Source organism: Cryptomeria japonica, chromosome 2, assembly GCF_030272615.1.
Source record: "Cryptomeria japonica chromosome 2, Sugi_1.0, whole genome shotgun sequence".
Lineage (NCBI taxonomy): Eukaryota > Viridiplantae > Streptophyta > Pinopsida > Cupressales > Cupressaceae > Cryptomeria > Cryptomeria japonica.
The window spans coordinates 297,680,118-297,706,433 of NC_081406.1; the positions used below are offsets into that span (position 1 = coordinate 297,680,118).

Below are 26,316 nucleotides of genomic sequence, written 5' to 3' on the forward strand. Positions count from 1 at the left end.
CAAACCAGATTTGATTTCAATTGTGTCCAGTAAGTGATGCACCAGATCCTAATCAATGCATATCCATGAGACCATACTAAAATCCGTAGGGTCTATAAATTCCTCAGCTTTTTTGAAAAAACCTGGGTTTTCCCCTATTTTTCTTAGGGTTTATGTGTTCCTTTATTCATGAGGCAACCCTGGAAATTTAATCCATAATGGCACCCTATTGATGGTTTTTGCGTTTGGGTTAAAATTTGGCTTCCATTTGAGAATGCTAAAGCCTTTTCCATCCATAAAGAAAGGTCCATTGTCAAGAATCCAATCCCTATCCATACTAGACGAGCATATAACCAAGAAAAAGCCATTTTCTAATGTTTTCAGTTCTACACCCTCCCCCCAAATAGAGTCACACCATGCCCTAATTTTTGACAAAGACGACCACGAGCCCCCCCATATCAGGAAGAGAGCGTGTGCATTAAGAAAGCTGATGTTTTCACCCCATTCAACATTCGAGATTTGAATGTTCAGGACTCTATTATAGGTTGAGTTTGGGCATACCTCTAAAACTTTCGCAGCTTCCCTTAAAGGCTTCGGCTTCCAAAATTTTTCCTGCACCGTCTTGAAATCCACCTTTTGTCGGTTACTCAGGGCCTCATACCTCTGAAACTGGCATTGTTCCCAAACCTGTCATTTCGTTTATATCCTCTCGTTGACGTCCTCCTTTGTTGCACAGTCTCCGGACCCTTCCATGGCCAAGACTGGTCTCTGAACACTGAGCGAGTATCTCTGAAGTGGCCATGATATCCATTCTTGTTCCTAGGCCATTTTCCATTGAGCCCTCCACTGTAGTTGAAACCCTCATGGCATCTAAAGCCCTGCCAGGGTCTATCTGCCATCTCCACATTTCTTAATTTATTAATTAAAATATTACGTATTACATGTCCTAGGTAATAAATGGTGTTAAGGGTGATTACATGTATGTCCTAGGTGATGAACAAGCAACAAGGGTCCTAGGTGATAAGTAGATGGTAAGATGACAATATGTACTTGTTTGGTTGGGATAAAAATATGAAGACAAACATGACATCATTTACGTTTCTACGATAGAAATGGACGAGCAGTGGAAGGAGTCATGATGAAAGATGGAATCATGGTAACTAACAAAATAGTAGATGAAGCAAACTTAGCACTTATAACTTGCAAAGCATATAATAGTTGTGGTTTATTGATAAATATATCATGGAACGCGTCTACTAGTTCATTCACAAACTCTTTCATGCCACATGGGTGTCATGGTCATAGTCTTGATAATCCTCTAAGGTGTTCTACACGAGCATAAAAAATAATCTTGGTCTAATTAGATTGGGGTTTCTCATCATAGAGTTTAAACAAGCACTACTCAATGGAAAATAAGAACGTGAATAACTTGTGACATAAACAAATTAATGAAACAAGGGAAAACAAGGAATGAATAAACCAATGGTATCTTAGATCTAAAAGTAAAAACCATAACAAGATAGCCAAGGGTGAGTAGGGTGGGCCAAAGCATATCAATCAATAGAACACAAAACCCTAAGAGAAATGATATACAAATAAAATAGTAATGAATAATAATAAGAACCTAACAATATATACAAAAATGATGATTTCAAAATAGATAGATGTACTGCTGGCAAGAGACATTGTTTCGGTGTAGATTTATGCATGAGAAATGTTTAGGAGTTGTCACTGATGGCAACTTAGTTCAAAAATCATATCCGGTGTGTGTAGATTTGATTTACCGAAAGATATTATCATTTGACATAAGTCTAGAAGGTGGAATACAATATCCAACATAGTATGAGTATAGTGTGTAGATCTTGATCTTGGTTTCATAACTTTGGTTGCAGTAATAGAGGAAAATGATTTGAGGTTTGAGGCATCTTATTTTGTAATCCTAGTTTCTAGTGTTGATTCGTGAGCGAGATTTAAGGTCCGGTAACCGATAATTCAGGAAGAACAAAGCTATTTTGATGTAACGTGTGTTGCAGAATCTTTATGTTGATTTCGGTGATTGGTTTCATGTCTGAGGAGATTGTGTCGACATATGTGAAGCTTTTTATTATTTGGTTTAGGTCCACATACTACTTTAGGGATGGATTGAGCTGAATTATTGGTTGCATGTTTCATGTTGCATGCTATGCAGTTTTTGGAAGCCAACATGGGCATTGGTTTGTTTTGGCGGAGCGGATATATAAGATCGACTTATATGATCATTTTGGTATGACATATGTATGGTAGATATGCGAATCTTGGTATGTGATGAGCGAATGATCATCAATGTGCAGATTTGATGCTATGGTATATGATTGTGCAGCAGAACAAAGCAGATAAGAATAACAGAGGAAGATTGTCAGATTGTGCTTACCCAGAATTAGTATTTGGCATTAATAGATGCTATACTTCACTTCATACACTATTGTAACTATTTATAATAGTGTGTAGGACAATGAGCCCTTTGGGTTGTAGCCCTCTTTTGTATTTGAGCAGTGAGCTCTAGGAAGTGTGTCTGAATGCAAGTGCATTCCCCTTTTTGTAATATTATCATACTCCTTATCAAAGTATAATAATATTGTGGGTTCAAATCCCACCGTGGTTTTTCCCTTTTCGGGTTTCCACGCAAAAATCTCAATGTTATGGTTTTATGGTTGATTAGTTTATGTTTATGCACTTTACTTTCATTCTTATGCATATGGTGGTTTAAGAATCAATTTAATAAATTTGTGAATTCCAGAACACTAATTCAGACCCCCCCTCAGTGTTAATTGATTCCAACAATTGGTATCAGAGCTTAGTTCCTCAGAAGAATCCTAACAGCTTGAGGAAGATCCGAAAGATTGAATCAATGGACTCCGGTTTGCAGAAGCAACTTACTATAGCACTTGAAGATCTTGATGCAGTGATGAAAGAGAAAAGTAGTCTGAGGAGAAGTCTGAATGATGCTGAAATTTTCATTGAATCTCTGAAAGAACAAGTGAACACATCCAAAGAAAAGAGAAAGGAACTGATGGATAAACTCAAGGAGAAAGAAGAACAAAGCATTGATAATCAAGCCCTACAAGACAAGATAGATGAATGTGAGAAGCTTGCTAGAGAAAATGTAGTCCTGAAGAATGAGATGCAATCCATTGTGATGAAGCTGACGGAGATTGAAGACAGGAAGAATAATGAGAAAAATCTGACTCAATCATTGAAGGATAGATTTGATGAATGTTGCAGATTGAACTATGAGAATGATCAATTGAGACTTGAATTGGTGCAATCCAAGAATGATGGGAAATAATTTAAAAGGTAGATCATAATTCTGAGAGATGAACTTTCCACTGCTAATGAGTACAAAGAAAAATTCAAAGCTAGCTCTGCCAGGCTAGATGAGATACTAGAAAGTCACAGAATTGGAAAAGACATGCAAGGACTTGGATATGAGAAAGGGGAATCCTTCGGTTCTAGACAAAGCAATCATCAGAAGAACAAGAGACCTCCAGTAAGACAACCTAATGTTTATAAATTCAATGGTAAATGTTTTGTTTGCAAAAATTTGGTCATATGGCAAGTCAATGCAGAAATGGGATGATGAATAATGGTCCCATCTTTACTGGTCAACGTTTCAAATGCAACAACTTTGATCATAAGTCAAACATGTGTAGAGCAGTGATGAACAATTTTTCAGAATAAGAGATGTTATGCTTGTGGAATGTCTGGACACATTTCTAACCAATGCAAAATGAGACCAAATCAGATGAACTTCAGGCCAATGCAAGGAAATGTTGTTTGCTATGCATGGAATAAATCCGGTCACATTGCAAAATATTTGCAGAAACAAGAATGTGAGCAAGAATGCTCCAATAGACAAGAACATATCATATGAAAATGGCAAAGCGAAAGTTGAAGAAGTCAGAGAGCAACATAAGAATATGTGGGTTAATAAGGAAGATTCAAATGCACATAAAGGCTCCACACCTGATTCCGATGTTGGAACCTCATCCGGTAACTAAGGCATTTTATCCCTAGGGGGAAGCTTTTCATGCAAATCCTTAAAAACCCCTTTTGGAGATCTGTAATCGGCCGATGATGGTTGCAGATGATTGAGATTAATTGTGTGGTTGATATTCGGAAGATTTCATCCTTATATGAGAATCCGGTGATGAATTCTTGTAAAATAGGGTATCTGGAAAGCCTTTAGGGTTGTGCATTTATTATAACTTAAATTTAGGTTTCAGTGAATAAAAGGGAATTCTATCATTCATTCTTCACATTATGAATGAAGAGAAAGAGCAGAGGGGTAAGATGAACGAGATTGAGCAGCGAAAACAAAGCTTGAAGCGATCCGACAGTAATTCCTAGCATCCAGTTGAAATTGAAAAGGTAATTATCCATGTTCGAGCTATTTTTTTATAACCCTATTTTTGAATTGGTATCATCTTCTGATGTAGCAACTCCATTGGTAGTAGAAATCACTAAAAGGGCAAGGCCGGTATTCAAGAAACATGTGTTCAAATCGGTCGAAGATGATCTGAATGGAGCATTTTCCTCTCTGTCGTATGGAGTGTTGCATAACGAGGATATTAGGGCATACATTCACTGTAATATTGAAGAGCTTGGGAATGCAGACATGCTATCATTATACACCAAGCATATGATGGATGAGATGGGGAATCTGAAGCCTTAATTCAAATCATTGCAAGACAAGGGTTTTATCCAGTTTGTTCACTTTTTGGTGTTCGATGAATATTAATGGGTCAGGAATGTCTTGAACTAAATCCATGATGAGTTTATATGGCTAGATAGACCTCACAAGATCACAAAGCAAGCCATTCAAGTGGTAACTTATTTAAATGCAATCGGTGAGATCCTTGGTCTGAGACATGTTAAGAATACAATAGTGACAGAGGTAACCGAATCCCAACATGATAGTCGGTCAATGACAATAAGTAATATCATTGAACATGATGTGAGATTTGCTTCAATGGTGATAGGATATAAGGTGTATCAGTCCATCAGACAAAATTCAATATCTGGTACTGCAATATATGCAACCTATCATATACTCAAGGAGGACAAGAGATATGATCTATGTGGAGTGCTTCTTAGTGAATTAATGAGCAATCTGAAGAAGATCAAACAAGATAAGAAGCATGTTTTCAAGTTTGGTTCTTTAATTGTTTGTTTGGCATTTTACTTTTTGAATGAAATCTCCGATGAAGGAAAATTACAGTGGGCTTATGATAAACCAATGACAGTGCAAATTAAAGAAGGTTTGCAAGGATTGGGTGATGTAGTAGCACAAAAATCTACTTTGTGGGGTATTTCAAATCATTTCAAGCTATGATGCAAAGTAGAGAGAGGATTCCAAAGGATATTGTTGAAAAATATGAAGATACTATATGCTTTATGGTAGACAAAGACCAATGCCACATGGAGACAGTTGAGCCAAGATCAATTTGGATCATGCCCATGGGGTATGAAGTAGATGGAAACACTCTTGATGCATATGCTCAACACCTATTGAGTAAACCGGTAGATGAGAAAGAAGAGAGGTTTGATACTTACAAAGACAAAGATCTAGACCTGCATAAGAAATTCACTGAGCCTGGAAGGAAGAGGAAGGTTAGAAAAGAAGTTGAAGAGAAAATAGGAATAACAAAGGAAGCGATTCAAAGGGCTAGGGGGCAGAATATTCTAAAGGAGGACATGGTAAAGCCTAAGAAGATAAAACCAGTCTCCATTCCTCCCAAGCCAACCAAGCCAAGGCAAACCAAGTCTGCACCTACCTCTGGTGCATAGAAGCCTGTCCCTCCACCCAAGCCACAAAGCAAGTCAACCGATGGAGAAAAGAAAAGGAAGAAGGAGAAGCCACAAAGGGAATATGTTGCAGCCATTGTTGAAGATGTAGAGATAGAGTCTGATGAGGTGGTGTAAGAGGTAAAGAAGACAGCTACCTATGCGAGGGTAGTGAAGAAGCCTCAATCCGATAGAGCCCAGTTGACCAAGAAGCCAAGGACTGAAGTTGAGCCATCCGACATACCTAGATCAAGCAAGAAGCCAAAGTCTGAGCTTGATGAAGCTCTGAAATCGGGCAAATTAGAAGGTACTTATGATGTTGTGCCCCCAATGACATTAAATGAAATAATTGATGAAGTTCTAAAGGAAGGTAACCTGAAAAATGTAACTGTATATTATGAAAATTGTGATGATAATGATCAGAGAGCTATAGAGGAAGTAGTTGTACAGTATATGAATATTTATAGCAAAACCTTGATAGAGTTGTCATCTATGATTCCGAAAGGATTGTATGATATTTTGGATGCAAGGAGACATACAACCAGCTTAGAGGATGAAAGACTAAAAGAATATGTATTAGTCAATTTGGCTTCTGTAATTTCTAAAGTTGAAGTTGATAGATTGCTTAAGCTTGCAAAGGATAGATTCAGAAGCAAAAAGAGAGTTAATAAAATTATGCTTGGGAAGATAGATGAAGTTATCAAAGAAACCGAAGGAATTTTGAATTTTTTTGAAAGAGAGCACAGATATGATGTAAATCCAACACAACATGACACCCAACTGGAAGAGCAGGCACAAGATACTTCCATTTTGGAAGTGCATATAGCGGTTCCTAATGTACATAAAGATCAAACAACTGAGAAAGCCATTCCGACAGGGCAGCCAAATGAACAAACCACAGTTGCAGATGATACTGATACTGCTAAAATAAATGACTCCAATGAAGTTGAACAAAATCCTCTGGTGATAGAAGTTGACTCTGAGAAGCCAGCTGAGGAGATTGGAGATGGAAAGGAAGTTGATGGAGGAAAGGGAGAGATTGATGATGAGAAGGATGAAGTTGCAAATGCAGAGGTGGTTGAGAAGGAGAAAGGAGAAGAGAAGGATGATCAAGCTCCAGTGACAGTGGCAAGAGACACTATAACAGATAAGGGAAAGCAAATTGTCACTGACTCAAATGATTTTACTCAAGGACCAATAGATCTGAGTTCTTTTTCTGTGGTTCAAGTACTGAAGCTTGCAGCTCTCGCACAAGCAAAGGCGAGTGAGGACTTACTCAAGTCTTTAGAGAAAGCAACAAATGCTAAAATTTTGACTAAATTTAATGCTATGAGATTGAGGACAATTTTGAAGATGATTGAAGGAGATTCCATTAGATGAAGGCAGTCAAATATACAAGTCATGTGTAATTTTGCCTGTTTCCTATTGACATTGACAAGAAAATAAAAGAGTATGAAGGGCAATTAGCTAGCATATCTCAATCCTATGCACCTCAATCAGTCTCGGCTAGCAATTTTGAAGCTCAAGTTATGGGTTTACTTGATAAGATAAAAAGTTTAAATCAGGAAAAGGACAAAATTTTGGGCAGAGTGGGAGAAGTAAGAAGTCTTATCACTCCCTGGATAGATACATTGATCAATAGAAAGCAAGATGCAATGACTATTCTAAACAAGTGTTCTGACAGATCATAGAGGAGCAGAGATGCACGCCTATCTTCTCAGTGGTCTGATCAATATTTTGGAGAATTTAAAGAAGGGTTGAGATGATCATTTACCATCCCTAAAAACAATCTTTGTTGATATTTTCAAATTCTTGTAAGTAACTGTGTACATTCATGTACATAAATTTTGGTGGATTCCTATCTTTGGCATTGTTGTCAAAGGGGGAGAGAGCGAGGTGAAAAATGGTGTATATTCTCAAGGGGAGCTTATTGATTTGTTGAGGTATTGCAATTTTAAAATTTTGAAGTTTTGCATACAGTTTTGACAGTGTCATTTTTCACAGTGTTGCCACCAATGCCAAAGGGGGAGATTGTTGGCAAGTGACATTGTTCTGGTGTAGATTGATGCATGAGAAATGTGTAGGAGTTGTCATTGATGGAAACTCAATTCAGAAATGATATCCGGTGTGCGTAGATTTGATTTACCGAAAGTTGTATTATCATTTGGCATGTTTGGAAAGTGATATACAGTATTTGACAGAGTATGAGTACAGTGTGTAGATTTGATCTTGGTTGCATAACTTTGGTTGTGGTAAAAGAGGCAAATGACTCGAGGTTCGAGGCAACTTATTTTGTAATCCTATTTTCTGGTGTTGATTCGTGAGTGAGATTGAAGGTCCGGTAACCGATAATTCAGGAAGAACAAAGCTATTTTGATGTAATGTGTGAAATCTTTATGTTGATTTTGGTGATTGGTTTCGTGTTCGAGGAGATTGGGCTGACATATGTGAAGCTTGTTATTATTTGATTTAGGTCTCCATATGAATTTGTGGATGGATTGACTTGACTTGTTGGTTGCACGTTTCATGTTGCGTGTTATGTGGTTTTTGGAAGCCGACATGGGAATTGATTTGTTTTGGCGGTGCGGATATTTAAGATCGACTTGTATAATCATTTTGGTATGATAGATGTATGGTAGATGTACGAATCTTGGTATGTGATGAGCGAGTAAGCATCAATATGCAGATTTGGTGCTCTAGTATATGATTGTTCAACAGAACAAAGCAGTAAGCAAAACAGACGAAGACAACCAGATTGTGCTTAACCTAAATTGCTATTTGGCATTAATAGATGCTATACTTCACTTAAAACAATATTGTAACCATTTATAATCATTTCTAGGACAATGAGTCCTTCAGGTTGTAGCCCTCTTTTGTATTTGAGTAGTGAGCTCTAAACAATGTGCTTGAATGCAAGTGCATTCCCCTTTTTGTAATATTATCATACTCCTGATTAAAGTATAATAATATTGTGGGTTCAAATCCCACCATGGTTTTTCCCTTTCCAGGGTTTCCACATAAAAATTCTGGTGTTATGGTTGATTGGTTTATGTTTCTGCACTTTACTTTCATTCTTATGCATCTGGTGGTTTGAGAATCAGTTTAATAAATTTGTGAATTGCAGAACACTAATTCACCCTCGCCCCCTCCCCCCTCCCAGTGTTCATTGATTCCAACATGTACAACCCTAAGACAATGAAATAAGCCATAAGGTCAAACTTTAGGAGGATTTAAGATCATATTTGTTCACCAAAAATGTGAAGGAAAATGACTTTTTTCTTAAACTTGATCTAGGCTAATTAAATGTGTGCAATTAGATAAATATTAGCCTAAATTTAAACAAGTGGCAACAATGCATAGTAAATCAAAATAATGATTATATTTGTTTTGGAAAAGTTAGTGTGAAGGAGGATGTACTTAGCTCTAAAACCACTATAAGTGAAGTTGATGTGACACTAAATTCTATTGCTTTGGTACACAATAAAAATGATGTGAGCATGCCTTATGCCTTATGCCTCTAAATTAGTGCAACTAGATATTTATGATCAAATTCACAATTCTAAGTTGTTGTAGGTGTAGATCTATCTTATAAATTTTTCTTTTTGGCTTCCTATATGTCGTACTTCATGCTAATCATCAAAGACTAACAATATTTTATAAGTATCTTAAGAAGCTCAACCCCCTAAAGAGTTCAACTTGCTAAAGATCAAGAAGCAATATGCAAGCATGGAAATATCCTAGATGAAGTGAATGTTGTTCCTTTTAGTGCATTAATTGAAGTGTTACTCTAATAAATATTGCAATTAATGTCCAAATAAATGCCTTCATATAATATTGCATAGCAATAATCACATGGAATGTGTATCAAGTTGGCTTATGGTAATACCGGAATGCACAAAAGTCAAACCAAAATTTGAATTTTTGTTTTTTAAATTTGATAATTAGATCTACCAAAACAAGATCAATCTTGCACCCACGAAATTGATTCAAGATATTGGAGCAACCATACATATATATATAGAGATTAAATATCTAGAATGTGTGTCAATCGAAGGGTCAAGGAATGAACTCAACTTCTTCAACAAAATTGCACTTTTTATAGATATGTAATTACTTGAAGGCATTTTCTCAAAATGAATAATAACTTTAAGACATTTTTTTCAAAATGAACTCAAATTTGAACAAAATTGACATGAACACATAAAATTTATTATTACAATATTATAATCATAAAACGAAATTACAAAATATCAGATTTCCACAGTATGGCTGGAGAGCTGAAACTGACACATCTGATAACAGAATCCCAACCGTTTATAGTAAGAAAAGGACATACAGAAAAGCTAAAGCAGAGACCTGAAACAACTACAAACTGAGAAAAATAGAGGCTAATAGTTACCATAAACTGTTGTTAGTGTAACTTTTGCTCTTTGGAATATGGCACACTGAAATGCATACTGGAATTGCAAAACAACAATCCTCGTCAACAAAAGGTTTTGTGCTTCATTGCTGGTCCCGATCATATGCTCCTTTCCAAAAAGTGGCAAGTCTACAAATTTTGGGCATTCAAGTTGCAAGCAATGCATCTGTTGGGTATTGAGCTTGTATTATGTTCTTTGGATGGTGCAGTCTATGCTATTACAATATTCTCTAAAAATTGAAAAATAACATTCGCCCCAAACTCAAGTCTATTGAAAGAATAAATTCTTCTCTTGTGGAAGGTTGTAAAAATATCAAGGCTGTGTGGGGCTAGTCGAAGACATTTCCACAAATATCTTGCTTCTTGTTATTAATGGTTGGCATGCCTACTTTTGACCATTCACTAGATTCAAATCACACAGCTTTTGTTGATCTAAATCTAAATAAGCATTACATTTCAGATGTGAGAGCAAAACTACAACCATTCAAATTAATGCTCAAAAACTGAACATTAATATTCTAAAGCTCATATGATACGAAGAACATTCTCTTAGTGCTCGTGTCACATCTCTGCAAAACTTTATACTTTTTGTGTCAAAGGTCTCATATACCCAAATAATTTGAATTAAGAAAAAAACCTAATTTTGACATTGTTATCATGCTTGACATTTTGAATTTTGTATGGGTTTCATGATTGATCTTTTAGATTAGGTATTTTAATTGTTAATTATTTTAAATATAGATTAAATGAAAGTTTGAATTAATTGGGTTTAAAACATGGATATACATTACCTTTCGAATATATGAGAATTAAAATAGTTTTGCAAGTGCTCGAGGTGCAACAAAAGCAGGCCCAACAACTTATCTTGAGAATGGTTGTTAAACCTTTTAATCCTACCTCCTAACTAGGAGATTGAGTCACCCTAGATAGATCACTTAACTATGAATTTCCCATTGGATGCAAGTTGTGTCTTGAGTATGTAGTTGGTTACTTCATTCTAGAAAGATGGTCGATTATGTTGAGACATGGACCAGCTAGGACTCGAACCTAGGACCTTCCATACGCTGTTGGAGTGCTCTACCACTGAGCCACTGGCCCCTCTTGGACTAGTCCATCGTCAGTCCAGGTGTGGCTTATTTCCAACACCAACACCCCTCCTTAAGCCACACCTCTCATGTGCTTGGGGCTCCTAGCCTGGACCTGGCTCTGATACCATGTTGAGACATGGACCAGCTAGGACTCGAACCTAGGACCTTCCATACGCTGCTGAAGTGCTCTACCACTGAGCTATTGGCCCCTCTTGGACCAGTCCATCATCGGTCCGAGTGTGGCTTATTTCCAACACCAACAAATTAAACTTCTCACCTTATCATTAACATTCTACATCATAAGCTCTTTCAAATAAATGTCAATAACAAGTTGTGGCAACCAACAAGTGTGTTATGCCCCCTATAATATTAATTCATCAAAATTCTCTCCAACCCTTCCTTTTATGTGATTATTTTGACTAAATATTAAAAAAAATTAATAACCTACAAGGATGTTGAGTTGTCCATAGTTAAACACCTTGTTTACCTGCAATAGACTTCCTTTTTACTTAGTCTTTATTGGTGTAGTGACCCTACTCCTGTATGTGTCATGCTAACTAGGCAATGTAGCTATTGAAAATGGAATAAGAATGACAAAATCATTTGCAATCTCTCTGTTTTTGGATAAATGATTTACAATATGCTTCACTTTTTACTATGAATATATTTCTCTAGCAACAAAGACCTTTGATGATCAATAGGATATTTAAATGGATCGTGTAATTTACACCCTCCATAGCTAGACTTGTGTTTCCTCAATAATAGTTGCTCAACTTGTAGTTGTAGTTATTGCCATCAATGATAGTATGACAAAGGCATAGTATTATTATACTCATTGATTATAAAAGAAAAACACCAAAGAAATCAGTTGTGAGCTTTCATTCTTAAACTTTTAAAAGTGACCAAATTATTATACAAATCTACCCTGGCGCAATTAATTTAAGCTAGTTGATATACATGTGCCTATATTCACCACATAGTATAAAAATATATATCAAAGAATGTTTTGTTTTCTCTCTCTAAGTAGGATGCAAATCTTAATTCATTTAAAAATCAATGATCCATCAATTGGATGCCATAGTCTTGGCAATAGTCATCGGCTCTCCTTCATGATAAGCATTGTTATAACTTGAGCAAGATCACAACAGTTGAGTAGGTACCGATGCTCTGCAAAAAGTGTGACTACAGGTACAATCCAATGGCACAAGTACCACTAATCTAATGGCTAACTAGCTAGCATTATATTTTGTATAATCATGTATCCATGATAGTTTATGTTTGCACAAATAATATTGCAGGGATTTAGCATAGCCTTGTGATATGGGCCACAAAAATGATAAATTATAGTTATATAAAACATAGGTGAGCTACATATTATAAGTAGACCTTAGTGTGATATGAACCTTGTGTAATAGTAGGTTAACTAGGGATCCTTAAAGTTAGTGCCTACTTTAAGGTTTGCGGAAATAAGTTAAACTAAAGGTCTACTAACTTTATCAAATGGGTGTTTGTTACCATGTGTACTTTATGCCCAAATAAAATAAGTGGATGTCATTACCTTCTTTATCTTTAAGTCACCCAATCTCTTAAGCTGAAAAGTTCAAGTCTAGCATTATAATCCACGAGTTAAACCTAATAAATGGAATGAGAAAAGCTTAGGTGGTAAGCTGAATTATAAATAAAGTTTTCACTAAATCATCAATTCCGCCAGAGTCTATGGCTCACCTCTCATAAGCCCATTGGTATTTTTGCACTTGAAGGAGTCCTTGACCATATGTCACTACCTTCACCGCTTACCATTATGCATATACTTGAATGACTAAACATGGTGAACAAGAAGGTCAACCTAAGAATATAAGGATAGGTTAATCCCTATTTATGCAAAAGTGTTGTGATTTTATATCACTATCACTAGCTACCCTAATTAACTCTCCATTAACTTTGGACTACCTTCCATGTTAGAGTCAATTGTGGCAAAATTCCCATAAATTCAAGGCTATAGATGGCCCCAAGTTTTAACCTCCAAAACACCATAGCTAGCGAGCTATTATTGGATTGTGAATTGAGTTACTATTGTATCTTATAGAATAGCCAACTTTAACCTATATTACGAAGGTGAAAGATTGCCAAGAACTATCCAAACATGAAACTAGAGCAATCAAGTTGTTACTCCTATCGTGCAAGAACAAAAACCAACATTGATCATTGAAACGAGGGTTAGCAAGCAATCACCTATAACACAAAGGTGACCAATCTCAAATGCTTCTCATATTGTAAAAGGGTTAATTGACAATATCACCAAGACAACGAGATGGTATATGTTTGATGCTACTCCTTCCTAGGTGGACAAGCTTGTCACTGTTGGCCTAAGGGCAGCTGAGGTTTGAATCCACCAATCTGAAAAGGTTCACTACTTGGAAAAATATCTCTTATATGCCCACATGACCATTTGAGATTCAAAGACCCTCAATATAATATGGGATGCACTTCAATCCTCTTCCCAATCTTTATCGAGATGAAGGTGGAACCCTAGCATAGTATGAGATACACAAAGTCCTCTACCCGACCACCCTTGAAAAACCCAACTTCACTCTCACCTAAGCTCATGACTTTGACTCCATCGCTACAAGATTTTCTTTGAGATAGCTTGCTAGGTCGAGTTCATTTGGGTGAATGAGGCAATGGTCCACTTGGTTGGGTTTGTTGCGCCTTGAATCAAATAAACGAGAACCCAAACATCAAATTTGGTAAGCATGGTCCAAGGGGTTGAGCTTAGTTGGTTAAAGCATTGAGTTCTCAATGTGGAGACCCAAGTTCAACTCCCATGAGGGACACCATTGTGGAATTCTAAGTTGCAACTCTTGGTCTTCCATTGGTTGTATTTGTCACATTGTTTAAAGTGGATTTCTAAGTTGCGACCCTTGGTCTTCCAATTGTTGTTTCTAGTTTGGTGCTCGAAAAGAGCTAGTATTTGTAACAAGTTTGCTCGAAAGGAGCTGGTATTTGTAATAAGTTTGTAACGTGGATGCTCGAATGAGCAAAAAATGAGCTTTGTGATTCTGTGATTCTTATTCTTCACCAACTATTGATAAATTATTCTTTCACTTTGTATAAACTAAATAGGGTCACGTTAATATTATTGTGGATAATTAAAAATTGTTTTATGTTCCATGGCTGATTTTTACAGCTCTTTGAATAGGTCTCTATAATGTATATTAATCTCAATATGCAGCCCTACTCAATCCCTTGAATAAGTCTCTATAGTGTGTGTGCGCGTGCATGTGCATGTGGGTGTGCATGTGTCCGTGTGCGTGTAACAAATATTAATCTAAATATGCAGTCTTAATCCAAAAAGCCTGATGTTGTACCTTTCTTATAGGAGAGGAAGAACAATGTTCTCATTTAACTCGTGAAATTGACAAACCATGCAAGAGTTCTATTTCAGGTTCTTTCTAAATCATTGATAAAGATCAATGACCTAGAAGAAAAGTAGAAAAGTCGCTTGTGTGGAGCAGCAATCTGCATGAACGTCTTTGGTGTACCTATTGTCAGCACATCGATCTGTGCATTGATATTGTACTATTGCTCCAACAAACATTTTTTCCACCTAACAAAATTTTATACGTGGTTGTAATATGTCTTCTAATATGTCGCGTATCATATAATAGATGATGAGGACGACATTGAGTTATACAGATTTCACATTCCCCGGAAACTGGAGCAGGTGTACAAAAAGCTCTGCCCTGCTTGTTTAGTCTTTCATCGTGTGTGCATGTTTGGGGTCCTTCTATATATATACAATGGCCAATGGCTTGATCTTACCAAAAAAGGAAATAAATGTGATTAAATAAAAGACAAAAGGTGGTTGTGAATGGGATAAGCACACATTTAGTGTGATCAGGTTCAAATTTTCCTCACTACACCAAGATAACCATATACCTTTACAATCATGTTACACAATAAGGCCATTTACCTATCATAGAAACAAAAAAAAATAGATAGTCGTTCACAAATTAGAAAACTAAAACTACAATATGCGCTTAATTTGCACATTACAATTCAAACTCTGAATCAAAGTATTATTTAGTTTAAATAGTTGTATATATCTTTCAATTAACAACTAAATAGTTGGTTCCATCAACTTGAATTCTGTTTCATTGAAATGTTGATTTTGATTTGCCTTATCCGATGAAAGCCACCACCAAACAACAAATTTTACTTTCTAGCAGGTGTTCACGAAGAGAGGGTTCTTTTCAACTATTCAGAAGAGAATTCGTCATATTAATCATATTGCTTAAAAGTGATTTCATAAGAATTCCAAGCATAACTTCATATTTTAATCATATTATCGTTGAAATTAATCATATTGCTTAAAAGTGATTTCATAAGCGTTCCCAGCATAACATGTCATATTCTAATCATATTATTGTTGAAATTAATTCAGTGACTTTCAGTTCTCATTTCTGGAATTAAATAATTTTTGACCTGATAATTTGGCTGCATAGTTATCTCCTCATTTGGAAAAAAAAAAAAGAAATTTAATAAATGTGGTCTCGTCTACTGTCAATTTTTTTTCTAATTATCAATTATCTGACATTCGAGACTCGGATTGCCAATTCAGCGTCACAAAAGTGGCCTCCAATATCAGACATATGGTTGTTACAAAGAATCCAAACAATTTTTTATCCACAATGTATAGGCTATACTGTGACTGCTCTCAAATCCTTTGTAAGATAATCCCTCAAAATTGTTAGCTGTAAAATCATTCTCAACCTCAGATGTTCCACATGTTCAATTGGTTCGCTCGAAGAAGTAGAGATATCCCATATCCTTTGGGGGGTCAGTGGAAACTGCAACTTTACAATCATTGAAAATGACCCACCTTCCCTCTTTAAATATGTGAGCTACATAGTGTCCACATTGAGTAGAAGTGCCAATGTGGCTTACAAATCCCATAAGCCTGTATTCTGTTTCAGCATAAGGGGCAACATGATCTTAGCATACAACAGATAACAGAGATAAAAATTATAAAATATTCAACACCAGAGGAAATTACATAAAATATATACCATCAGGACAATTTACAAGAAATGAGAGAGTATCCTTCAATCCTCACATGCTACGTCTTCAAATTGTGTTCAAATGAGGTATATTTCAGTAGCTAAAAATAACCAAGGAAAATTACCCACCTAGCATCCTTCATCATTTCTTAACAAAAAAATTTCGGAGTCTATCCTTTGATCCCTAAAAGTACACCCTAAAGAATTATGGTTGCCATTAAATATTGGAGTTCAAATTTAATTAAAATAACCTCATAGATAATCTCAACCTGAATATATGCACAAAGTATAGATCAATCATCCTCACGTCAAACAGCAATCAAATGGAGAAAAATTCTGACACATTCACATAGACACCTAAAGGAAAAAAATAATACAGCCTTGGAAAAAAAAATGTCTACATATAGCAAGTACCGTGCCACATACAAGTGTTGCTTGGAAACATTGCAGCCCTAACTAAGATTCAGTAGACATCTCTAGTACAAATATAGTAAGTTTTAACATAACTTTACACATTTCTAGCACAAATATAGCCAATTTCAAAATTAAAATCAGATGAGTTGAGATGAGATAACTTGCAATATAATATACACCAAATTGTTCTCTGGTACCTATCAAAGTGTCTTTACTTGTTTGTTGGATTGCTCTTGGCCCAACTGGATACTCCCATCGACTTCCATATGAAACAGGCAGATGGAAGAGACCAAAGGAAGAATGGGAAGAGAGGATATGTACCTTTTGCATATCCTGAGAAGTCGAGACAGAGGCACTTTATATTGGAGTGTGAAGGAAAAATGACTGGGTCAATTGTTTTATAGGTTAGAAACTTTCGTTCTTTTAAGGTCTCAGTCCCATAGGCTGCCTTTGGCCTCATAGGCATTTAAAACCTATTCTATTCTACTCGTCCTTTTTTATTTGTATTTTTTATTCTCCAAGTTTTGTTTTATACTCATCCTTTTTAATTTGTATTTTTTATTCTCCAAGTTTTGTTGAGTGTCTAGTTTAATATTTCATGTACTGGCTTGTGACCAGGATTTCTGTGCAGTCATGCTCAATATCCTTATTATTGCCGGCAAGTGACATGTACATTAATCGTATGTCCCATTTTCATCTCTACCCATGCATAGCTAGCACTGATATGAATATGACCTGTTCTACAAAAAGAATAAATGCCTCGCACAAATACAGCTACTGAATATAAAAATTGTAGCATATCCAATACAGAGAGCTATTATAACAAAAAATTATACACATGGGTGGTTCTAACATTGCAATAATTGTATGGAATTTTAGTGAATAATAACAGTTAAAAGATAGCTTATTCTAGCATAACATTGTAGGGACCTCTTATATGAACTTTAGCAAGTAAAATGTAAAACCAATTTATTTACACATAGACACAACAAATATTCGAGTTAATATCTCCTGAAAAGTGAAGAAATGAAAGTGTAATGGTGGGCATACTTCCTTCTCCATCAGGTAATGCCTGCTCAGATGACGAAGCAGCACCACTTGAGCTAACGTCCATTTCAGTTGTACCTGCTGGCTGTGTAAATATCCATTCAGTTGCTCTCTCAATATCACCACCCTGAATTGCCAAAAACATTAGCCAGAAGAATCTCCTCAACAAAATCGTCACATGGGTAGCCAACTTACATACAAAGAATAACAATAAAAACAAAATTCTACATATTCATTCTAAATGTCAAATATTACCATACAACATGCAACAATCTTCGCAAAATCACAAACCTACCAACTGAAATGGATAAATAAATATTTGTATATTTGATATCCGTACAGCTATTTGACAAGTAATATCAAAAGGAAGACACTAACCGAGGCTCTCAATGCTTTTCGAGCAATATCCACATCGAATCCAAATGAAACAAGTGTTTTTAGACTTTCTTCATTAACAGGTTCTGGAGTGTTTTGCAACCCAGCAGAGATAGGGGCATCAATATCTGCCTTGAAACAATGTGCAATTCAAATATTAAGAAAGCCAAGCGTTTGTAAATGGTTCGTAAAATGATACTGAGATTTTTCCAAGAGATTTCTGGTTCATAATAGAAATTGAAATGGAAATGACACATGGAGAACGCAAATGAAAGCAAAAGGAATTGCAGTTCAAGAAACTTTAAGTTTGAGAACCTGGATCTTCCATGTGGGATAGCAACCAGTTCATTGCTTCCTCCACTCCTGTATTTGAGGTGTTGATAGCTGCTTTCTCACAATGAAGACGAGGGAAGCCCATGCTTGCAAGCTGTGTTACAATAGCTTCATCAGGTGAAGGCCCTCTCTGACCTGAATCCTGACTGTCATCTGGCATTTTAAGAATTATCACTCCAGGGAAAACAGTCATTACAGGGGAATTATTTAACAGAGCCCACCAAAACATGTGACTAGAAGAAAAACCAACTCATGGTAGTTAAAACACATATTTGGAATTGTGCACATGGGTTTACCATTTTCTGGTAACAACTCTTCTCCAGGCTGTAGACCTTTGCTACGCGAATGATTAATGTCTATTGTGTCAGGGACATCAATAAAGACATCTGACAACAAAAGAATAGAAAAATTAATGACGTGCTAGTTCAAGGAGAGAAACATATTAAATGAAAAGAAGGCAGCAGCAATGATTAAAAAACTGAGAATGTGGATGTGGACAAAAAACAAGGTAACAGTATGAGCTTTTGGATTCAGCTGTGTACATTTTTGCAACAACACGTTTCAGATCACACTCAGTGATCCATCATCAGGACAAGGAAACGTGCTGACCCAAAAAACATACACAGTTGAATCGAAAAGCTTACTGTTATCTTCACGGATTGTGGAAAACTCCTACAAAATTCAAGGTTTTCAAAAGCAAAGGTGAAACTAACAAACAAGACCAGCAGAAGAGAATTTCAGGTAAGTTTGATTATTGTTACCAAGTTTCTTAGGCACCCAACCAGCCTCCATGACAAACTTGCGCATATGTAGAACCAAGTAATCAGGAAAGGTTCCAAATCTAGCAGTTCTGCACAAGAATTGTGAATCAGCAATAGTACAAAAGACTAGACTAGCTCACAAAATTGTTAATGTTTGGAGCACATCTACAGGTTTGGAGCATATCTACAGGTTAAATATTGCATATTCTGTCTACCCAATGTAACTTAGAGACTTACTTAATTGCTGTTATCTTAGACTTCATTGCAGTGCTATAAAATCCATGGATCTCCTCAGGTGCTGCAAAACTCTCTAGGCATGCTGACAGAGGTACCCTTGGGCGAACAATGTCTTCATCTTTTCTGTTGAACATATGAAAAATGCTTTAATCATTACGTGTCTAGCGTAAAACAACTTCCAACACAATCACCAGATATTGGTGTTCTCCATAAATGAGAGACAAATCACTAGGGATAACTTCTATTCCTTCAGTGACAATCTTACAATTTTTCTCCAGCTAACTCCCTTTCAGCTTTCTTCTTCTGGAATGCCACTACCTCTTCTGAAAGGTCATACATCCCAGATCATTATCAATTAACTGCAAAACATATCCTACAACCCAACAGAATCTCTAAAATTAGTAATACATGTCTAATCATTTGAAAGACTTACCCTTATTAGTTGCCGCATCTAATGGGATGTTCAGAGAGAGAACATTGTCAACTCTTCTATTATATGAAACTTTCCCAGATGCACAAAGAATTCGGTCCTCAACAAAAAACTTAAAACATCGAGATGGATCCAGTTGAGGATTTCCTGCACTATTTCGTTCAACTTTGTCAAGCAGATGTAGAAAGAACTCCATAGCATCCTGCATCCCAATTATCAATGAAACAACTCAGAAGAAAAGAACTAAGTGTATTTTGACTACAAGATGTTTAAACACAATTTCATAAAACTACAACCTCACAACACAGACTATATTCAGGCATGTATCACTATTCTTTTGGGATGAAGCATCTTAAGCAGTGCATATCAAACCCCCAGTTTCATACATGGAAAATCCTAAGGCAAAATCACTGATTGGTGTCTTCCCAATAATATCTCATCATGCTGAAAAATAATTCAAAATATTCTTATTACATCCATATTTTACAGATGATTACTTATTCACTCAATTTACCAACATAACAAATTAACTAAAAAATAAGGGTATCTTGGCTCATTCCATGGCTAGAAATATCTCAAAATCCATACAGCATATCAACATCAGAAATGCTTATTCACAAACATAAAAAATTAAGGAAAAAGATAGAAGAGTAACATGGCTCACCCCAAGGCTAGAAATATCTCAAAATCCATACAGAATATCAACATCATGAATGAGGAAAAAGATAGAAGAGTAACATGGCTCACCCCAAGGCTAGAAATATCTCAAAATCCATACAGAACATCAACATCATGAATGTTTAAAATACTAAATATAAACATGAGGAGCCACACATTGGAGCATTGCCACAAGCTAACTGGGCCTAAATAATATGTGTGTGGATACATGACCATCGATTTCTGCTGCAATGTGATTCATGTATTCAGTCAATATACACTCTATTTATATGCCATTGATTTAAAATTTTAATACAAAGGCTACAACAAGACTACCCTAGTGAATTTGGTTAATCCAGTAGTAGATTGCCATTGCTGGCATCAACTCTCCACAAATATTGTGCCTGAAACTGCTGGGCTTAGTTTACAAAGAAGAACTAAACAATTTAGAATGACCCCGTTTTTGGTGTATGTCATAATGTTCAGTTATCATTATTACCTCAAGCTACTAGTTGCTTGCTAGATATGCACAAGTCCAAAAGCATAATATCCTTCTGTGTGCTCCTAAGGCATCACATTTCAATAATGAATATTCCATTCTCAATCAAATTTAATTCCCAAACATTAAACAAAGATGTACTCTGTCACTGGAATATGTAATGCTCTCGCTTAACAACAATCACAAACTTTATGTATCAGGGTTTCCTTTCCTTCATGTGCTTCCTGAATTTTCACTGTACAAGACCCCTTTGGTTAAATCAACTGTTTAATAAACAGTGATAATCTCAACTGCTAAATAAATAATAAATAGTGATAATATGATTGACAATATTTCTAACTTTGCAACTGTGAAGGGATCCAGAAGATTATTGATAGAAACCAAAGATTCCTTACAAAAGGACAATGCCATATATTTTTCGAGCACATACTGAATGTCTTATAAAATAAGACCAGTTTGTTTTTTACTCGAACTAATACACATGCTTAACTTCTGGAGTAACCAACAAAAAACCGAGACACAAAATAATACCCTAAGCTCTCAAGTTTAAATGAAGAGACTAAAATCCTCTTAAAGAGAGAGTAGGATTAACACAAGCTTCATTAAATTCAATTTGATGGGAAAGCATTCAAAGTGTCTCAAGGATTAAAGCTCATAGAAAGTAAACTTTGTATTTCAAACCATAGTCACATTATACTTACACAGCAATGGCCTGGCAAACCAAAAGTGTAAATGAAATTCATTTAGATGGATTTAAAACAAAAAAATAAAATACTCGTAAAAACATGAGAAAAAAACTGCAAATGTTATTTCATGTCAAAAAGGTGCATAGAAAGAAAAACAAAGTCCTAATTTCCATTATAAGACAAAAATAAAGATTCATAACTGTCAGTTACTCTCAAATTCTCATTAAGTATTATTTTTTCAGTCTTAGAGAGCATATTGTCGTAGACTCATTACTCATAAGTCATTTACTAAACAAATTGAAGAAAACACTCAATGAAGCTTGAATTACATTACAGTCCTTTCAAATGAAGATTAGAAAACATGGTTTCAACTTTATCATAAGATCTGTTCGAATGAAGATTTAAACTCATTACAGTACAAAGGCATCAATGATGATAGGACAAAAATTGTAGAGGATGGGAAGCAAGGTAGTCTGTGACTCTCTAGCTCATGATGGAAAGATAGGATTATGGAAATCCTACCTCCAAGAGCTCCAAATCATGGTCCACATTCTACAGGAATCAGGGTAAAAAGGCTGTTCCTAAGGTTAAAGAAAAGCTGGCTCTAAGTGCTCCAAAATGTGGTGCATCCCTTCGACAAGATGCCATACAATGATGTCCATTATAACGCCCTGATCTCCACTATGATCCACAGTTAACAATGACATCCACCACATGTCATAGTGTCATTCATAGTAACAATTCCGCCCTCTCCTAGAAGATGCATGCAACTAGTGAAACACATCACCTTCCATCACACTTAATTATTGTTCTTCATCCACAAAAGATAACTCCACATAGTATAAAGGAACTGAAGGCATGGTTTACTGACGTTTAGGGTTTAGGGTATAGGGTTTAGTGTTCAAATGTGGAAGCTACATTCATATGCAGACTTAAATAGGCGTAGATACAATTAGTTCAATATATACACCCATCTGCTACTTATTTCCAGCTTATTCTCCTAGATACATGGGATTAGATGGTAATTCTTCACACATGCACCTGTTAAAGGTTATTTAGAGAAGGCCTGAGTAAAATGAAATTCAAGACAGTTTCATACAATTATGCCATCAAATAGCACGTCTCAAAACGTTCCAACAATATGCAACAGGACCCTATTGTTACACAATTAAGGAATCAAACTTATGTTCAAACTTGTTGTGATTAATTTTTTACCTGATGAAATCTATAAACCAACATGATGAGATCATTTGACCTTCATTTAATCTCATTAGCCCTCTGAATCTATATATATTCAGGCATGAAGCATATTCCTTATTAATTTGTGTGATTCACTCCATCACATGCATTCTCCATTGCCAGAAACTTAAGGATATCGTGCTGTAATTGGAAGAAAAGCAATAAACCTATGGATAGCATCAGCAGTATGAAGAGTGACATGAGCAGAATGGAAAAGTGAAAATCCAACCCGAAAAAAGGCACTGTTTTATATCATTTATGCAAAAATGGTCCAATTAATAAGTGCTGTTTTGCAACATGGTCTGGATTCCGCAAAATATATTTTGAGAATTTTGTGCTCTAATTAGTACAAAAATTAGCAACTGACGTCACTTATGGAAAGGCAACACTACCAATCTAGAAGATATTTATAATGGTATTTCGTTGCTTAACTTGTTATTTTACTTTGTATTAAGATATATGGTATGTAATTATAATTAATGCTAATGCATATATTTCATGCTCATTTGTTGATCAATTAGTGCTGATTTTCAGTTCAATCTAAAGCCTATTAAGAATTTAAGACCTGGTGTTGGACAGATCTAGATTCTTTTGTGATTGACACATCCAATTTATTCACTTGGGCAGACCTACAGTTCTAAGGAATTGAACCATTCTATTAGAGTCATTTGAAGATAACTAGAAAACTAGAGGGTTAAGGAAATTCAGTCTTTTCATTTTGGACTGGCCTAGATGCCTGTGCGGTCAACGGTTCACTTATACGGATTCAAGAAATCATGCTGAACACATCCCATTAAATTCATTTGGTAGATCTAGAGCTCTGCCAAGCCAAGACATCCCTCTCTATTTTCAAAAATTTTACCTAGGAATTATCTATTCAAACAATAGTAGTGATTTGGTTGGATTCATAGCGTAATGAGCTTTGCTTCCCAAAAAGAGAATAATGACGAATATCAGAAACACTTGTTTACAGGATGGGATCGGTGTTGATAGAAAAAACCCATGGCCTATGTAAACAAACCGCATTTTTCAATTATGAGCTCGAAATGCATTATCTTATTTAACAAAATGCTTTTTTGCCAAATTTTTCCTGGTTTGACCAGAAAAGCCAACGCAACCAAGTCAAACTGGTACTACATAGGTCCCAGGTAAATCTAATGCGCAAGTACTCACATGTTTTTCACATGTTCTGTTACTATGCTGCAGCATTCCAAAGATGTTAAAAGATTTTGCATTCAATTTTGTTTAGATCTATTCCTCCAAGCAATTTAAATAGAAAAAATATCAAATTAATGTATCCTTGTCAAATGATTGAGCATCTCTCTCAGTAAAACATTTTCCATAGAAGAAAAGTACTCCCAGACAACATGTTCAGTTGCAAATAATTTCACTTGCTCCTCAAATTAATAATAACAAAATCAGTTTAACAATCTGCTTGTTATCATATACTGAAATAAAATTAAGAAACTAGAGCAAATCTCCAAATCAGACCAGTTTAACTTTTCATAATGGGAAGTCATCTTGGCAGGCAGTAGATTGATAAAGGTTCATATCATGAAGAAGTTAGTTCCATAAACACAATCCAATTCATGCTTACCATGCCCATGGTTAAGTTGGGCATATGTGGAAGCCAGTCCCGCCTTGAACAGTTTTGACGTTCAAATACTGCAGCCAAATCAAAAGAAACATTTGGACTTGCCAACAAATTATCTATGTTTATGCAAACAAATTTGTCAAATACATTCAAATTTTATGCCTAATTATTTTACAAATAAGAGCCCCAACCTTTGGCTCTGATTTTTACTATTAATTCATACAAACTTTCTTCATTTATTTCCATAGAGGATAATTATTTGTTTATGCAATGAGATACAGATCTGCATGATCAAAATACTTAGCCTAAAAACCAACCCTATGGGAGCCAAATTCAAAAGTTTGGCATATGCCTAGCAAACAATGGTTGCATGGTGGTTGATAAGGTATCAATTTTTTTTCAGTTTCCTTGATTTGGCATTTTAAATTACAGTATTTCTAAAAATATTTAATCTCTTTTGATTTGGAGTCCTAGCCGTTTCTCCAATGAAAAGTTTACTGCATTCTTGAAATTTCTTTTTCAATCTCTTTGACTTGGCATTTTGATTTGGATTTTCAACTGTTTCTTTATTTCTCAAATTTGGATTTTCAGCTGTTTCCTTATTTCTCAAATTTAGAGTTTCAGCTATTTCTCTATTTCTCAAAAAAATTTATTAATATTTTTTTCTTAATTCCTGTGATTTGAAATATTAAATGTTTTATTAATATTTTTTTCTTAAATTTTTTTCTCTTTGACTTGGCATTTTGATTTGGATTTTCAACTGTTTCTTTATTTCTCAAATTTGGATTTTCAGCTGTTTCCTTATTTCTCAAATTTGGATTTTCAGCTGTTTCTATATTTCTCAAATTTAGATTTTCAGCTGTTTCTCTATTTCTCAAATTTAGAGTTTCAGCTATTTCTCTATTTCTCAAATTTTTTATTAATATATTTTTTTAATTTCTGTGATTTGAAATATTAAATGTTTCAACTTGCAACCATATATTAGCGTATGTATAGCAACAGTCAATTAATTGACCAAAGCAACTTACATGGCAACCCACAAGCATACAGAGACATTAAATATTTTTTCAGTTCTTAAACAACTTAACTTAGTAATATAGTCATTGTATAAAAATTTGGCCCAAATATTGATTCCTGTGCAATCAATTTCAAAAGTTTCCCATATACATAACACAAAAATTGACAAGTGTTAATTCATATCACAGCAACCATGTTTTGGTATATTAAAACCAACAGTCAGTTACTTGATTAGAGGACTTGACAGAGACATTTTTCTAGCCCTACACAGAATCTAACTTTTTATAATTTTTAATCAATACACAAAAATTAAAAATAAAGAATACTGCAATGTGAGCATGAAAAGGGAATTGAAGAACAGAATTAGCATTGAGAATGCCAGTCAAACATCAAGGCCCAATAAACATAAAAATCCTAGCCTTTTCTCCTCCATTTCTTCCTGCTCGCCAAAATGAATACAACACAGAGGACAGCTTCTTTCTTGTGAACACTCTGATGTAACACTTAATTATCCTTACAATTTGTGTTTCTTAACTTACTAGCCATGGAAAGAAAACCTTGACTGGGATCAACACAGGATATCTTCCAATTTCAAATACACAATTTATATGTTTAATAGAAAAATGAATTTCATTTACATATTTAAATTGTTAAAAA

At 35.3% G+C, this 26,316-nt stretch overlaps 1 protein-coding gene across 3 annotated transcripts in view; it reads right to left on the minus strand.

Annotated features, from left to right (window-relative positions):
* Positions 1–15,701: 15,701 nt before the first annotated feature.
* LOC131044391 (ubiquitin carboxyl-terminal hydrolase 14) overlaps positions 15,702–26,316 on the minus strand; it is a 125,232-nt gene continuing 114,617 nt past the window's right edge. For 2 of the 3 annotated variants that reach the window (XM_057977710.2, XM_057977712.2), the window contains 9 exons: positions 19,971–20,169; positions 19,803–19,860; positions 19,538–19,660; positions 19,301–19,389; positions 18,836–18,925; positions 18,522–18,692; positions 18,210–18,334; positions 17,835–17,958; positions 15,702–16,277 (listed from right to left, as the gene is read on the minus strand). In XM_057977710.2, coding sequence (XP_057833693.2) covers positions 16,102–16,277; positions 17,835–17,958; positions 18,210–18,334; positions 18,522–18,692; positions 18,836–18,925; positions 19,301–19,389; positions 19,538–19,660; positions 19,803–19,860; positions 19,971–20,169 — 1,155 coding nt within the window. In that variant the 3' untranslated portion in view covers positions 15,702–16,101. Of the gene's footprint in view, positions 16,278–17,834; positions 17,959–18,209; positions 18,339–18,521; positions 18,693–18,835; positions 18,926–19,300; positions 19,390–19,537; positions 19,661–19,802; positions 19,861–19,970; positions 20,170–26,316 lie in introns of those variants that run through there. The other variant, XM_057977711.2, reaches the window with a different exon arrangement.